Genomic DNA, 16,181 nt, shown 5'->3' with positions numbered 1-16,181 from the left:
AGGGCTGATCTTAAACGTGGGATCTGGATGCTATGAAATCTGGAAGTTCATCTCAGTATCGTCCGTTCTAAACATAGCCCAACAATAGCAGGCTTCCTTCCTTAGCTATTTCTTTCAAGTAAAAGGGATTTGGGATTGTCCTGGCTTACAAAGAGCTCAGGGGGCTTTAAGGGTGGGGGAAACAGATGGCTATAATATAGTCTCTCACAATCGGGTGTGTGTATATAGATTTACTACCCTTGGTCCTTTTAAACGAGGTGAAAGCATACATAGTGTGTTTGATGGTAATTATTTGATTGGGGTAATTTCTGTTAGGGGTTGCAATGCATTTTCCCATCTTCTAACAATCCAGGAGGCTCATGGAAAGGGATTCACTCTGTGAATGTGGCTACCAGGAGGATGTCAACTTGACATCAACCTCCACATGCCTAGGAAAAGAGTCTCAGCTGAGGAACTGCTTCTATCAGATGGGCTGGTGGGCTTGTCTGTGGAGTATGGGGCATTTTCTTCATTGTTGATTAGTGTGGAGGGGCCCAGCCCACTGTGGGTGGTGTCATCCCTAGGCAGGGAGGCCCGCGTTTTATAAGAAAGATAAGGGAAGGAAGCCAGTCAGTAGCGTCCCTCTGTCTTCTCTGCTTCAGTTCATGCCTCCAGGTGCCTGCACTGGCTTTTCTTGATGATGGACTGTAACTGTAAGCCAAGTCAACCCTCTCCTCCCCCAAGTCAGTTATAGTTGCTGTCTATCACAGTGATAAGAAAGCAAACTTGATCAGATACATATACCAGAGTAAGGTTTCACAGGACTAGTGAGATGGAATATGCTGGAAGTGGCAAAAACCAAATTTTTAGACTTATAGAAGAGCCTAGAAGGAGGAAAAAGACCTATATTCCTTATTTTGGAGTCCACCCACGGGTACTGGGTGTCCCAGACTTTGTGTCTGTCTGTCCGGGTCTCAGGTCCCCATCTCCATCTCCACCTCCGTCTCCATCTTCCTCTCTCTCCTCCCCCTTGTCTCTCTCTATCTCATCCTCCCCTCCCCCACCTCTCTGTGTGCATGAGGCAGTCAGAGGAGAGCTTCTGTTGTCTTTCTGCTGGCACCTCCCACCTTGTGTGTTGAGTTTTTTGTTTGTTTTCTCATTTGCTTTTGTTTTTTTGTTTTTCATAAACACACACACACACACACACACACACACACAAAACAGGGTGTCTCACTGGCCTAGACATGTTAAGTAAGCTAGACTAGCTAGCTAGCCTGTGAGCTCCAGATACCCATCTGTGTGAGACTCCACAGCACTGGAATCCCAAGAGCACGCCACACACCCAGGCATTTTAAATGTGAATTCTTAGACTCGAACTCAGGTCTTCTTGTTCACTGGGCAAGCGTTTTACCAATGGAGCTATTTCTCCACCCCCGCCCCCCTTTCAATCTTTATGATGGCTACTTGCAGCTTTTATTCTGAGACATCAGGTGGAGAACTTACAAGGACTGTTCATGAGACACGTTCCCTTCTAATTGCTTCATAGGCAACAGCTCCAGCCATGAACTGGTGGAGAGGGCATCGGAGAGTGTGACTAAGGCCTTACTCACGCATATCCCTTGCTTCAGAGGCAAGGAAATTCGAGGCCCGACTGAAGCAACAACTTACCTAAGCGTTCATTTATCTTTCAGCACAAGCAGGGCCAGCACGTACCCTTCCGAAAGCAGGAGCGTGTGTCTCATAACTTCCGGGAGCTTTTAAAAATACTGGTGGGCCTTGGAAAACTTCCCTCCTCTGACTCCCTTCCGTTTAGGGTGTGGCTTCCTGGGTGATTGTGTGTGCTGCATGACTCTTGGTGTAAGTTTATTTATTTTTTAACGGGAATACAATGACTAGGACATTTCCTGCTTTAGTCTGCCACTTGGAAAAGGTTCTTCTTTCCTCTTTAGCCTGGACACCAACAAAGGTCAGACTCCTTGTCACTTACAGCTCAGCCCGAGCTTGACCATGTAACACAGTCGGGTGCAGGTTTCGAGTGATTTTTTCTTTCAAGGTAAAATAGCGAAATGAAACCGAGTCTCCTGGAGTTAATTCCTGGCTCTGTCTCAGCATCTGGAACTGAAAGATTGTTTTATAAAAGCCTCCTTCTAAAGCAGAAGATATGATCACTTGAAACAAGTCTTCTGGTTTCATTTGTGTTGTTGTTGTTGTGCTAAGGACTGAACCTAGAGCCTTACATGCTAAGGAAGTGCTTTGAGCCACGTTCTTGAGCCTTCCCCCATTTTTATGGTATGTGCTTATATAATGTGTTCCTGTAGGGCATGTGTGTACGTGTACATGTATGTGTGTGTGTGTACACTAATGCACACACACACACACACACCTACCTGCACACACGCATACACACACCTACCTGTCACAACATCACACACATACACATACACACACACACACACACACACACACACACACACACACACACACACACACAGGCTGACATCAGCTTTGGGTAGCTTTCACTTTATTTATTGAGATAGGCTCTCTCACTGAACCTGGAGCTCATGCGTTCTGGCTAGTCTAGGTAGCCAGCTTGTCTCTGCTTCTTGAGTGCTGGAATTTCTTACAGGTAGCTACCATATCTACGAGGCTTCTGTGTGGGCTCTGGGTGACCTGAGTGCTAGTCCTCATTTTAGTGTGTGAAGCAGTTTATCCTCTGAGCCATCTCCTCAGCTCCTACCTACCCTGGCACAGCATGTGCCCCCCCAACCCCCACCGGGATTTTCTTTTTAGAGGTTTTCTTTTGAGAGCCTCACTATTCAGTTCAGTTAGCCCTCTGGGGGCTGGGATTACAGGAGTTGTGCAACCATACACCCCTCTGCGACCTGTGCTGACTTCCTGTATGGTTCTTTACTGTAAGGTCTTTGGGATCTCAGACGGAATCAGCTGGAGTGGCTCTCGAGATGGGGGACACTTGTCTGGTAGGAACATTTCTCTATGGTACGGTGGCAGACAATGACCTTCAGACATGGGACACTTGCCATGCTGGTTGAGGACTCAGAGGAGGAAAGAGGGATACATTAACAGGGTAAGAGCCTATGGACACTAAGGTGTTGAGGACTTTTTCTCTGCCACTATTGTCCCCATGACGTATCTGTCATTTCCTTCAGTCTTCTCATCTGTGATGGTGAAGAGGTCTGTGCAGGGCAGGATGGAGGCAGAAAGGAGGCGACATGGCTCTGAAGCTTCTTTCCTGTCCTTCTGAGGCTCAGAAGCTGTAGTGGAATCCGTTTTTCTCGTTCACCAGAAAACGTCACATTCTTCCAATATCTTTAGCATTTTATTATTTCAGAAGAGGAAAATGACAGATAAGCAAAGATTCATCGGAAAACATTAAGTATGTGACTTATGAAAGATTTCAGATTTTTTTTTTCTGGTTTTCATTTTCTAATTCAGCCAGCTCTTTTTCTATTTTAACAAAAATTGAGAGGCTAGGTACTTTATGAACAAAGGGTTTATTGGCCTACACTTGTCTCTGTTGGAAGGGATGTGTTACCCAGATGGTGCCCTGGTGAGATCAGGCAAATGACATCACAGTGTTGGGAGTCCACTTCAGGGGATACCACAGGGCAAGACAAAAGGCGTATGGCTGTATATAACAACCTTCTGGAGAGGACAGCCTTCTCTCTGTGTAAGACCAGCATCATTCCTTTCCAAGGGCAATGACCCCAATGGTCTCCCATTTGTAAGTCCCATTGCCCCCTGACATCTACACATCAAGCTTTAACATACAACCCTTTGGGACCATGGCACATACCTTCTGTGACCCTTTCTTTAGCCCAGGCACTGATTCTGACTGAGATTTCAACAGTTACAACTCAGCTGCAAAGCCCACGCCTACCATGTACAGGGCTTAGAAGAGTCATGTAAATCCTTTGGTTCAGTTGGCCTAGTCTGAAAAACAATTGGATGTGCTGGGTAGGTGGCTCAGCAGCTAAGAGTACTTGCTGCTTTCGCAGAGGACTTGAATCAGGTTCCCAGCACCCATGTTGTGTGACTCACACCCCATACCTACACAGACTATGGAGGAGTACACTATTTTGAGTCATTCTGGGAGCACAGAGCACATTTGAACAACAGCTGGAGATATTCAAGCCAGTGTGGCCATCACAGTCAATGCCAAACCCTTCATTTGCTGGTGGTAATTTTATGGTTATACCTCTGTGGAAATATAGGTATTATAGGAATATAGGAAATATAGGTTATATCTCTGTAGCTGCAGAGTGGTCATCCTGGAGACTAACAAAGAACTGTGACGAGATCCAAATTCCCAGCTGCTAGCAATAGCTCTCATGGTTAGTTTAGCCATAGGCCTGTATACTCAATGGCATTTGCTTTAGCTAGGACTTAAAATTTGGCTTCCTCTAATATGAAAGGTTACCACCTGTTGTTGGTGCTATTGACTCTCCAGAATACTAAGAATCTTCAACCATAGGCATCAAACTAGGACTTGGATCAGGGCAAATCCAAATAGCTTGGTGTGTGCTCACACCCAGGACCAGTTTGATAACCACCCCTGGTTGTACTATGATGGACAAGACATGCCCCTTTCTTGAGGAACTGGAATATAGTGCAGCCAAGGGGCAAGGTTGAGCACAGTGAACTGATAGTGGAGCAAGGCTTGAGAGGGAACATGGAAGAACCCCTAAGGAAGGTTTACAGATAGCCATGTACTTGATATGGACCTTGAAGAACAAGTTACCCATAAATAGTGGCAGGTTGACATCAGGAAGAAGCAACAAACACAATAAACACAGGTCTTAAATTGCATCCCACAGCATGTGCATGCCAAGAACTATAAGCAGGTGATCATGCAAGGATAAGAGAATTCTCCAGTACTCTCTCTTCCTCTCGTCTAAGGACCCCACTCCAGACGAAAGCAAAGCCACAGAGAGTTGACTGACACCTTCTGTGCAAATGCAGATAACATTTGTTCTTCATGTAACTTACCATACGCAAGATGATCCCAAATAAACTCCTGCTTCTCTAAGTGGATTTGGTCATGGTGTTTTATCAGAGCAGCAGAAAAGTAACTAAACAGCAAGTGAAGGAGAGAAGAGAAGAAGTGGAGTAGGAGGCAAGAGTGAACTCGACTTGGAGGGGCAGCCACAGGAGAAAGCGAGAAGAGAAGTTAAGAAGCAGTGTCCGTCCTAGCACCATGGTGTCTGGTCCAACTGGTCACCTACATCCCAGACCCAAGGTCTCTGATTCCGCCTCCAACGGTTACTTTTATTTCTTTATTCATTTGCTTTTCATGATATTCTTACACAGTTTTGCTGAACATGTTCCAGTGAGTGGAAGTTGTCTGTCCCTGGCAAGCCCAGAAACCCCAAGCAAACAAAAACTGGTGATGTCTAGGGCCAGGCAAATTAAATTGAGTGTTTTAGAGAGGACTCCAAGCGTTGCATTTTTAATGAGTATCAAGTACAGCAAACATACTTTGTTGACATGTTCTTAAATACTGATCTTGCCTAAATTTTCTCCAGAAAACATCAGATACAGGAGACCTTTGATAAATCTCATGACTCTCTGATTTGATCTCATTGAAATGAGCTTTTACTATGTTATGTTTGTGAACTTGGGGCTGTGATGCACTTAGGTAAACTCAGCTAAGGGGGAGGATGACAGATTCTGTGGATTCTCTAAAGTCTGTAAAGACTGTTAAGATTCAATATCCAAAGTCAACCTAGGAGCAAGCAGAGCAAACAGGAAGAGGACAATAACCAAAGGATCTCAGCTATCCCAGGAGCTCAAAAGCCAGACTTAGCAGAAGAAACCATTGCATGTCAAGATGCCTTTATTTGGTATGCAAGTTCTGGGAATTAGAGATTCAGTTCATGGGTATAAGGAAAGCAGATTCATGAACAAATTCAGAACTAATTTTAATATCATTTTGCAATAACAAAATGCAGTCAAGTGTGGGGAGTGAAACCTCTGGGCATGCTCTAATTAAGAGGAAAGCAAGCTTTCTCTGTTAGGACCCTCATGGCCACAGGAAGCTCAAGTGAGGAAACTTCTTCAAATTAAGCTCAAAAGATAGTCTAGCAGTTTGGAAATGTAGATTTTTTATCACTTTTTTTTTTTGGTTCCTGTGCTTTAGTGTTTTTCTGAGGTAGAAGAACTCCAGCTTGAGCTATCCTGATCCAAGCACTGAGACATATAATCAGGTCCAATGAACAGCATAGAGGACTCTTAAATATTTATGACAGAAGTTCCCAGAAAACACAGACTTCTACTGTACTTCATTGATAAATGGCCAAGAATCTGTCCCTGCTTGACATGTCAACTTCACCCATCTATCTTCTTGTGTTCCAGGCTCTTCCAATGTTTGGCTTCTGGACTCTTTTTAAAAGTGTTTAGTTGTAGCATGTCTCTCTGGACAGCAACAAGACAGCCTCAGAGAGAACAGACATGTACCGGCTTGTAAATATATCTTCAGCCAACCCAGCATGAGCCCCTTTCCCCTGCCTCCATCAGTGAGAACTGTGAGAGTGGGCTACTTGGGGACATTTCTCCCTAGCCAGTGAACCCTGGCTATGGATCCTCTTGTGTTTGCCCTCTGGACTGAAAGTATCGCATCATCTACAAACTCCTGAGCACAGCTCATTGTTTAGCTTTTGTGCCAAGACACAGAGGCTTGCTGACTCTTGAGTAGGTCTCAGATTTCACAAAGACATCTAAGGATCTCTTCTAAGTGCTCATAATGACAGCAACTGTCATTTAAAGTGAATCCCATATGTTTCAGATGTATCATTATCATGTCACATTACAAACCTGCAGAAATCAGAGATTTCTGTTCCCAATTTGAACACAAAGAAGAGGAAAAGGACAAAGAGGATAAAGAGGAGTAGGAAGAGGGAGAAGAGGAGAAGGAAGATGGGAAAGAGGAAGAAGAGAAGAGGAGAAAATGAGGTAGAGGAAGAAAAGGATTTGATGTTAAACTTGATTGAGTCTACAGTCTATTTCCAAATAAGTCCCATTCTTAGACTCCAGGTAGAGATTATTTGTAGGCAACAGTATTCAGCCTAGCAAACCACATATGTTCCCTTTCCCAGAAGAATCCCTTTTGGATCCAGTCCTCACACTTAAAGTGCAGAACCCCATCTGGTTCTTCCTTGGTGATGCTTTGAATCATAGCTACACACTTGCCACACTGAAGCCATTTCTTAAAGGGCTTATCAGGGTGACAGTGCTGGTGAGAAAAGAGAAAATGGACACAGGGTAGCCTGGATTGTGAGAGTCAATTTTTATGGGCTCTTGGCAGTTGTTAATGTTTTTGTTGCCATGTAAAAACCAGTAAAACACCTGACAAAACAGCTTAAAATGGAAGGGTTTATCAAGCTCACAGTTTGAAGGGACACAGTCCATCATGGTTGGGAGGCAAGTGACTAGACTAGAACTCTCCAACTTCTCACATCCTGGTAGACAGGAAATGGGAAGGAGACAGTCAGTGGGGCTGGTCTATAAAACCTGAAGTCTGCCCTCCAGAGACTCACTTTTCTCCCACAAAGTTTCCCCTCCTCAAGGTTCCACAACCTTCCCAATCAGCGCCACCAGTTGGGGACCAAGTGTGCAAACACATACGCCTGTGTGGAACATTCCAGATGCAAACCACAACTGCAGCCTTTGTTTATTAGGCTGAGATCCTGATTGAAGACATAGATAACACATGTTAAAATCACAAGGACCTACAGAAGACTGTACTCCTAGCATTCTTTGCACTCTGGCATGACAGACACAGAAGGCCCGGAGGGGACACCTCTGCCCAACTCAAGGTCATCACCTCACTGCATAGGTTCTGTGACCTTGGGAGGACATCACCTGGCTGAGGCCAAGCGTGGACTCTGGGAAAGGTATTAAGAATGCTCAAACACAGCCTGGCCTTACCAAGACAGGAAGCTTGCACAGTTATATGGCTTCTCTGTGCCTCTGTTCCCAGTCTGTTAGGGAAGATGCCATGTCACAGGCTTCTAATGGGGAGTAAATAAATTGGTTGGTAATATACGTAAATCACTTAGACTATGTCTGATAATACCAACCATCATTACTGTTTTTAACATGATAGCTATCGTATGAAGTGCTTGTCAGTCAAAAATGCCTTTCTTAAAAATGTGGTGGAGGGAGAGGGGGCAAGAGAGCTCACTTGGTCAAACTACCTGACACCAAGTCTGACAACCTAAGTTTGATCCTCAGAAAGGAGAGAATCAAATCCCTGTAAGTTGTCTTCTGACCTCCACATAGCACTGTCACATGCACAGTGTGACCTACACGGAAACATGCACGCAATTAATGAGTTCGTTAAGTAACTGAAAAATAAATAAATAAAAAAATACTGGGACGGGGTCTCAGCATGTATAGGCTGGCCATGAACTTCCAAGGAAGCTTGGCTGGCCTTGAACTCTCTATGCTCCTGTTGCCATGTTTTCTTTGAGCTGCTCCTGCTACAACAGGCCAGTCCTCATGACCATGCACTCATGATCCATGCTACCCCATGATGACCTCTTCCTTCTTCTTTCCCATTCTCTCTCCTCATGGTCTCTCCCCAAGACTCCAAACCCCAAGAACCTTTGCTCTGCCCTCCTCTTTCGTCCAGCCCAAACTATAGGCATGTTCATTAACCAATCAGGGATAACTTGAGGGCAAGGTTTACATAGCATCATTTGGTGCACATGAGGATCTCTTTGTCAGAGCAACCAGTTCTCTCTCTCTCTCTCTCTCTCTCTCTGTGTGTGTGTGTGTGTGTGAGAGAGAGAGAGAGAGAGAGAGAGAGAGAGAGAGAGAGTGTCTAGCATTTAAATACATAGCAGAACCAGACCAAATCCCTATATCTGACAAGATAAACTCATTTGCACCGGACTGTGATGAAGTGGGTAGCCATCTCTCTGAATGTATTGTGGGGACCTTTAGTTCTGTAGCCAGGTGACCCCTCCTGGTAGAGGAGAGCCAAACTGTCTTGGGTACTGAGGTTGAGTCTGTTTCCAGCAAGGGGGAAAGTGGAACTTGAATAGTAACAATGGCTGTCTGTGTAGAGAAGAAGAAAGAGGAGGAGGAGGAGGAGGAGGAGGAGGACGGAGAAGAAGCATAGTTTCCTAGCATTGACTCCCAACCACAGCTGTCAAAGGCTGCAGTTTTCCATGATAAGCACACATCACTGCTGGGTTTGGTATCTTTCCAAGGGGGTCAGGAATAGTTGATCATGCTCTATTCATTAGATGCACCCAGACCTACCATCTGGGCACTACAGCTAAGCAGACCTCTGGGAAATAAAAGGGGGGCCATTCTTTAGAAGTGTTCCTTTTCCTCTCTTAAAAAAAGTTCTTGAACTGTGTGTGTGTGTGTGTGTGTGTGTGTGTGTGTCTGTGATTCACTGGTAAATGCTTGCTGTGCAAGTGTGAGGACTGACATCGTGATCCACAGGACTTAGAAAACCACTGGGGGTGGGGGGAGGAGGTGGGTAGGAATAGTGGCTTGCCTGTGATTCCAGCTCTGGATGACCAAAACAAGGAAAAAGATGTGTAGCCATATTGGTGAGTTCCCAACAGACATCAACCTTAGGTCTCCATATGCATGTACATGCGTGTACCCCAGACATGCAAAGCATGTAACACACACACACACACACACACACACACACACACACACACACATATACACACACGGTGTGCAGGCATGCACGCATGCACGCATGCATGTATGCAGACATGCTCACAGGAATTCTCACACACATTCTGCATGAAAATAAAAAAAAAAAAGACAAAAACCTGAGTACCCGCTGTTCTTGGATGCTATTTGCATGGTTTCTAGCTTTGGAAGAGAGTGTAGTGGTCTCCACTGCCTGTGGAGTCTCACACCCCAGCTACTAGGTGACCTCAAGGCTTCCAGAGGAGCCAACATCCGAGACTAGAAAGGCTAGGCTATTACTTCCTCAGCGTGCCATAGTAGGGAAGGAGGAAGCAACCACTGAATGGAAACAAATCACAGGGACCCGGTTTCCAGTCTCTTCTGTTTGTTCTCAAGCTTGCTTGGAATAAATTCTCTACACAGCTCCTTGCTTTGCAGCAGCGCATTCAGGGTAGATGTAGCTTACCCCTCAGACAGTTGCTGTGTTGAAGACCACGAGACAGGTGTATAAGACAAATGCTAACACGCAATGTTGTTGTTATGGTAACAGTCCTGCAGACCCCCTGATCTACCCTGCTGAAGGTCTTACACATGCTCTCAGAGAGAATGCATTTAAAACCTCCCCTTTCCTGAAGAGAAACAGAGAAGGGGTAGGGGAAGGGCAGGGAGTTTGGGGGGGGGGACTGGCACGAGAGGAGGGAGGGGAGGCTGAGAGTTGGAGTGTAATTAATTAGTTAATTAATTAAAAATCTTCTTTGGGGCCCAGACAGTTGACTCAGTGATTAAGTACTTGTAGATTTTCCAGAGGGTCCAAGTGTAAATCCCAACACCCAAGTCCAACAGCTTACAATCCCCTGTAAGTCCAGCTCTAGTGGATCTGATGACCTCTTCTGACCTTCACGGACACATACATACATACATACATACATACATACATACATACATAGGTGCAAATACTCACATAGGCACATCTACCCAGGCATGCACACATACATAAAGCAAATAAAAATAAATGGATAAATAAAACTTCTGCACATTAAAAAAAACAAAACCAACTTCACTGGGCAGCAGAGAGCTTTCTCAGTGAGATTAAGATCATTCACTGTTCTCCAAAGGACTAAGTTTCATTCCCAGCACCCATACTGGGCAGCTTACAACTGTCTGTAACTCATTTAACCAGGGATCCGATGCCCTATTCTGACCTACACACACACACACACACACACACACACACACACACACACACACACACACACTAAAACTCTTTAGGCCAGTTTTCCCCAGTGCCCCAACACACCACTAATCAGTATATATATTTTTTTTAATAAAGAGGATCCTTTCACCAATAAGTAACATATCGATAGCAACAGCTATCAATATACTAAGTACCATACTGATTAAAGTGCTGCTTTTGATGATTAGCCTGGCCACAGGAGGTGGAATCACAGCCTAACGTTCTGTCCTGAGACAATGCTTATGGGGCAAGTGCGACCAGAGTCCCAGAGTCCTTGCTTCTTGTCAGTTACAGAGCTAGGGACTGAGTCTTTAACTTCTGCTTTATTTAGAGAGCCAGTAGTCTCAAAAGGCCTGGAGGGTCTGTGGTTTCAGGAAGTATGGTTCTAGAAAGTCTCATGTTGGAAACTCTAGTTCGGCATCTATGAAGACCACAAAAAGGTACAAGGCATTGTTCTGCCCAAATGTGAGGGAAACGGAGAAGGATACGATGGGTCTCTGAAGTTAGCTGGGATGTGGCTTTAAGCCCAGAATTTGTTCTTTGCCACCCATGTTCTTTCCTGTGTACTCGTTCCCTGAGTCTCAGGCTTCTGCCTTTCTTTCCTTTCCAGGCTGGGATCGATGGGGAAAGCATCGGCAACTGTCCTTTCTCTCAGCGTCTCTTCATGATCCTCTGGCTGAAGGGAGTCGTGTTCAATGTCACCACCGTGGATCTGAAAAGGTAAAGGACCCTGTGTTCATGATGGGACACCCAGCTCAAGGAGGAGGCAGAGGGAATGAGAGAAATCCAGTGCCGTCCTGGGGCTCCAGGAAACCTCTGATGGATTCTTAGTGCCCAGAACTGTTCCCAGGGCCCAACCCAGCTCACAAAGGTGGCTAAAAAAAAAACCCAACCCAGAACCTCCCTCAGGGCTGTGCTTCACTACCCTGGTAGGCACGGATTGATTAGCAAGAAGAAAAGAAAAGAAAAAAGAAGGCAAGGGCATGCAACATGGGTTTGCCTCAAATGTGGGCACAGGCATATACAAACGTGATATGCCTGATACGTGATAAATACATTTATCATGGTAGCACAGACATTAGGTTTGCAGGACCCTGGTGGGGCTTCCAGATCGGCAGCTGAATTTTCCGGGAATTAGAATCCTGCCCTTTTCTGAGGCTTTGTCTTGGCTTTCAGAAGCCCTAGTGTGACAGTTCTGGACCAGAAGACTGCATGTTCAGGTCTCAAGAGAGGAAAAAATTATACAACTTGATTATGTCTATTCATTTGAGCTCTTGGGTTCAACTTTATTCATATTAATCTATTGTGCTAAGGCTCTAACTTGGAGTGCCCTGCATGCTGTTCAAGTGCTGTAGTCTGGGACCTCTGAGTAGAAGCAGGATAGCAAGGGTCTTACTCTGTTAGGGCTAACAGTACCCAGGAAAGCCTAACCACGTCTCGCAGGCCACAGTTGAAATGCTTCCAAAGCAGCCTATGTTGTCCCGTTCTCCTGATGCTTCTCTCTGAGTCCCATCTGCCCTTGGGGCTGCCCTCCCTCCCAGTGGCACTTGGTAAGGCTTCTCCTCATAGTCAGGCTTCTCCTCATTCCTCAGAACTTCAGAACACCCTGCCTCCAGGCTCAGCTTCAGTACCAACTTTTTGGTTAGGCCTCTGTCACCCATCACTCTCTGGTGTGGCAGTCCTTTAAACTCACGTAAGTACGATCTGAGCTTCCTTCCGCCTAGTGGTCATTTAGCGTGTTACCTAGTCGTCACATCTGCAGCCTTGGTGCTTTATAACTGTGGATGCCTTCCACTGCAAAATCCTGCAATATGTACTTCACAAGGGAAATTCCAGCACTCTGTATTATACGAGAATGCTGAGACAGACCCACCGAGGTCCCTTACCAGGTGGAAATAGGAGGGACTGCTGCTAAGATCCTAGTATCTAGCATTGGTCTTAGCGCAATAAAGGAACATTTATTTGCCATGCAGCCAGTGTCTGGAACAACTAAAAAGAGCAGGATCTCTGAGCCTGGGCAAGGAAGGAGCTTCCTTCCACAGAGACAAGAGTCTTTAGATTCTCGTCTGTAGGAGCTCACTAGAGTTCCCAGCTGGAGCTCAGGCAGGGGAAGGGAGACTCTCCAGCATCTTATGAACGCTTCTGTTTCTCTCTCACACATTATATGACCCAGTCCTGCTGACACCCCTCGAAGGCTGCCTTGGTGAATCACATCACTCTAGTTTACAGCACTATACACACACACACACACACACACACAAATACTAATTCCTAAGAAAACTGGTCTCTTATTCTGGCACCACCATTGATCAGCTGGCTGAGTGCCTTGGGACTTTTATGACTAGGAAGTAGTGTGCTTTGAATCCATGGGAGCACTGTTAGGGGCATAAGGAGGTGGGCCATGGGTTTATGTTTAGGATTCTACTTGGCTTGCTGCATGAACTTGTAACCCAGCCCTCCCCTCACCCCCATGGAGCTGTCAATCAGGGAGCTAAAGAAAGGATGAGGCACCGTGAAATAATTCACAAATCAAATCTGGAGGTAAGGAATTCTGTAATTTCAGTTCCAAGTGCTGGAGTCTGGGTTGACACAGAGAGGAAGGGGTGGCGCTAGCCGGCATGCCAAGCTAAGCTTCAGGAGTCAGAAGTGGCATGTCCCCAAGGCGGCAGAAGCCAGCAGCCAAAGTACCCCCAGTACCCTAGAAATGAAACCACACCACCGCCCTGTCAACAGACTAACATACCACTGTATCTTTAAGCCACAGTAACTGCTCCAAAATAAGATCAGTGAGGACTTCCTTCCTGGCCAGTGTCAGTTACTAAACAGGAGGAGCTGGCAAAGAATGTCCTCTCTTTATGTGAGGGGAGGGACACACGCAGAGTCAACAAAGGCACTAAGTAAATTGGATTTTAAAAATACTTGCAGTCTTGGTTGTCTGAGTTCCTGAGAGTCACAGAATGAGGCTGGAGAGCAGCCCGTTGGGAGTGACTTGGGAGCAGCCATGTCATTGAAATTCTTCTGGTCCCCTCCCTAACTGATTAGATGAGGAATTTGTCTCCTCACAGAAGCCTCTGCCCCACTTGTTGACATTTTACAGTTTCTCCGTATCATATTTTCTTCTCCAATGGCCACAAAGAATGTTGCAAACTCTCTGAGTGGAAACTCCCATGGCTGCCCTGAGACTCCGGCCGTGAGCCCCACCCTCCGTCCTCAGGACACCCCTGGGCCCCAGAGCCTCCACTTCCTGTTGCCAAGCCTCTTTCCCCTCATAGATCCTTGCTCTCGAATTTGACCACCTGGCAGGCGGAATTTTAGAAGCATAGCACATCATTGGCACTAACAAAGGCAATGTCCTCCCTGGTGCTGTCCCCAGACGCACCTTCCCTGTGACACTCAACATTCCAAGTATCCAGCACCAACGGGGACCACACCAGGCACTGCTGAGGGCTGAGTCTAGAAAGTTCGATTGGTTACAAGTTCATTCATTGAATGGGTACTCTTCGTAGCTGCACTCTTCCCTAACATCTTCCCCTGCCTCTCTGGATCATGGGGACTTAAGCATCTCCCTGTCCCCGATGTCCTGCTTCTCTGAATCATGGGAACTTCGGCATCTCCCTGCCCCGATGTGTGTAATATCCTCAGTGTGCGTGGAAAAGATGGTGAGGCTCCTGACGTTGGGTTATCTTAGATTTAAGAATGACCATGAGCAATATACCAAGAGATCTTTCTTCTTTGTGTCTCAGTATGGAGTGGGGGATGAGCCCAGGGCTTCACATATACTAGGCTTGTTAAATCCCGGGCTCTCTCTTTGTACATTTATGTTTTGATACAGATCTTGCTAACTTTCCTAGACTAAATCTGAGTTCACTCTGGGGTCCAGGCTGGCCTTGAACTTGAAATCCTTCTGCCTTAGCTCAGCTGTCTAGTTGGGGCAAGTATGCCTGTGTTCCCTCTTCAGAAGGACTGAGTTTGGTAAAGGAGTCTTCATCTATAAGGTTTTGCTGGTCCCAGGAAAACCTGAGACAAAAGGAAACTGCTTTCCCAAACCCATGCTGCATTTACTCAAGTCCTACTTGAGAAATGAAGTTGTGATTCCTTGGAATTGGCTCATTTACAATTAGAAGTACCCTGAAAACAACCTCAGAGCTTTGTTGTGAAAGATACCATTTCTGACTTGGGAGATCTTCAATTTACATATATTAAATGTAATTTTTAAAAAATCCTTCACAAAATAACTAATTTGTAATAAAATTAAAATTATAATAGTCATATTTTTTAAAAAGTTTGTGCTCAAATTAAGATTAAAAGCAGCAAAAGGTGAAGGTTGTTGGATTATTTCCTGTAGGATAGCTGCCTACTGCTCCCCAGCATTCATTGGAATGCACAAACGTTCATAATTGGGTTGGAGTTTTTATCAATATCGGACCAACTTCGGAGTTCTAATTTCATTTCCTTCTTTAATTTTTTATTTTTATTTTATGTATTTATGTATGTATTTATTTATTTACTTATTTATTTTGGTTTCCTCAAGACAGGGCTTCTCTGTGTAGCATGTGGCTGTTCTAGAACTCACTCTGTAGACCAGCATGGCCTCGAACTCAGAAATCCACATGTCTCTGCCTCCCAAGTGCTAGCATTAAAGGTGTGCACCACCACTGCACAGCCCTTTTTTAATTTAAATTTTTATTATATGTGTATGGCTCTTTTGCCTGCAGATGTGTCTGTTCACCATGTGTGTGCAGTATCTGCAGAGGCCAGAAGAGGGCATTGGTCCTCCTGGAACTGGAATTATAGGCAGTTCTGAACTGTTAGATCCATATGAGTTTTGAAAACTGAATGTGGGTATTGGGAACTCTTTGGCTGTTTGATTGATTGATTTTTGAGACAGTATTCCAGTCTGTAGTCCAAGCTGATGTCACAATAATAGCAATCTCCCTGCCCCAGCTTTCCAAGTGCTGAGATAATAGGAATGGATGGATCACTAAACCCAGTTCATAATTTTTGATGCAGAGTCCTTGGCCACAGCCTCCCTAATGTTTTCTGATCTGCAATACTGAACGTAGGCCTCTTGGACCTAACCTCATGAGTTTTCACCAAGGTCCATGATTAAACAGAGCAATAATGTTCCTTGAACACACTGACTTTATTTGACAGTCTTGTTTTTTAACTACTATTTCCCTTTTGTCATGGATCCTCCATGCCAGGGGCCATTTAGAGACAAATTATATATATATATATGTGTGTGTGTGTGTGTGTGTGTGTGTGTGTGTGTGTGTGTGTAAGATGTGTG

General features: G+C 45.2%; 1 protein-coding gene across 3 annotated transcripts in view; it reads left to right on the top strand.

Moving 5' to 3' along the window:
* Positions 1 to 16,181, top strand: part of Clic5 (chloride intracellular channel 5) — a 149,014-nt gene that overhangs the window by 89,415 nt on the left and 43,418 nt on the right. For all 3 annotated transcript variants that reach the window (XM_052192407.1, XM_052192409.1, XM_052192408.1), the window contains exon 2: positions 11,502 to 11,611. In XM_052192407.1, coding sequence (XP_052048367.1) covers positions 11,502 to 11,611 — 110 coding nt within the window. The remainder of the gene's footprint in view (positions 1 to 11,501; positions 11,612 to 16,181) is intronic.

The sequence above is a fragment of the Apodemus sylvaticus genome, chromosome 9 (genome assembly GCF_947179515.1).
Source record: "Apodemus sylvaticus chromosome 9, mApoSyl1.1, whole genome shotgun sequence".
Taxonomy (NCBI): Eukaryota; Metazoa; Chordata; class Mammalia; order Rodentia; family Muridae; genus Apodemus; species Apodemus sylvaticus.
The sequence above is the reverse complement of the archived record's forward strand: the minus strand, read 5'-3'. Positions and strand labels throughout refer to the sequence as shown.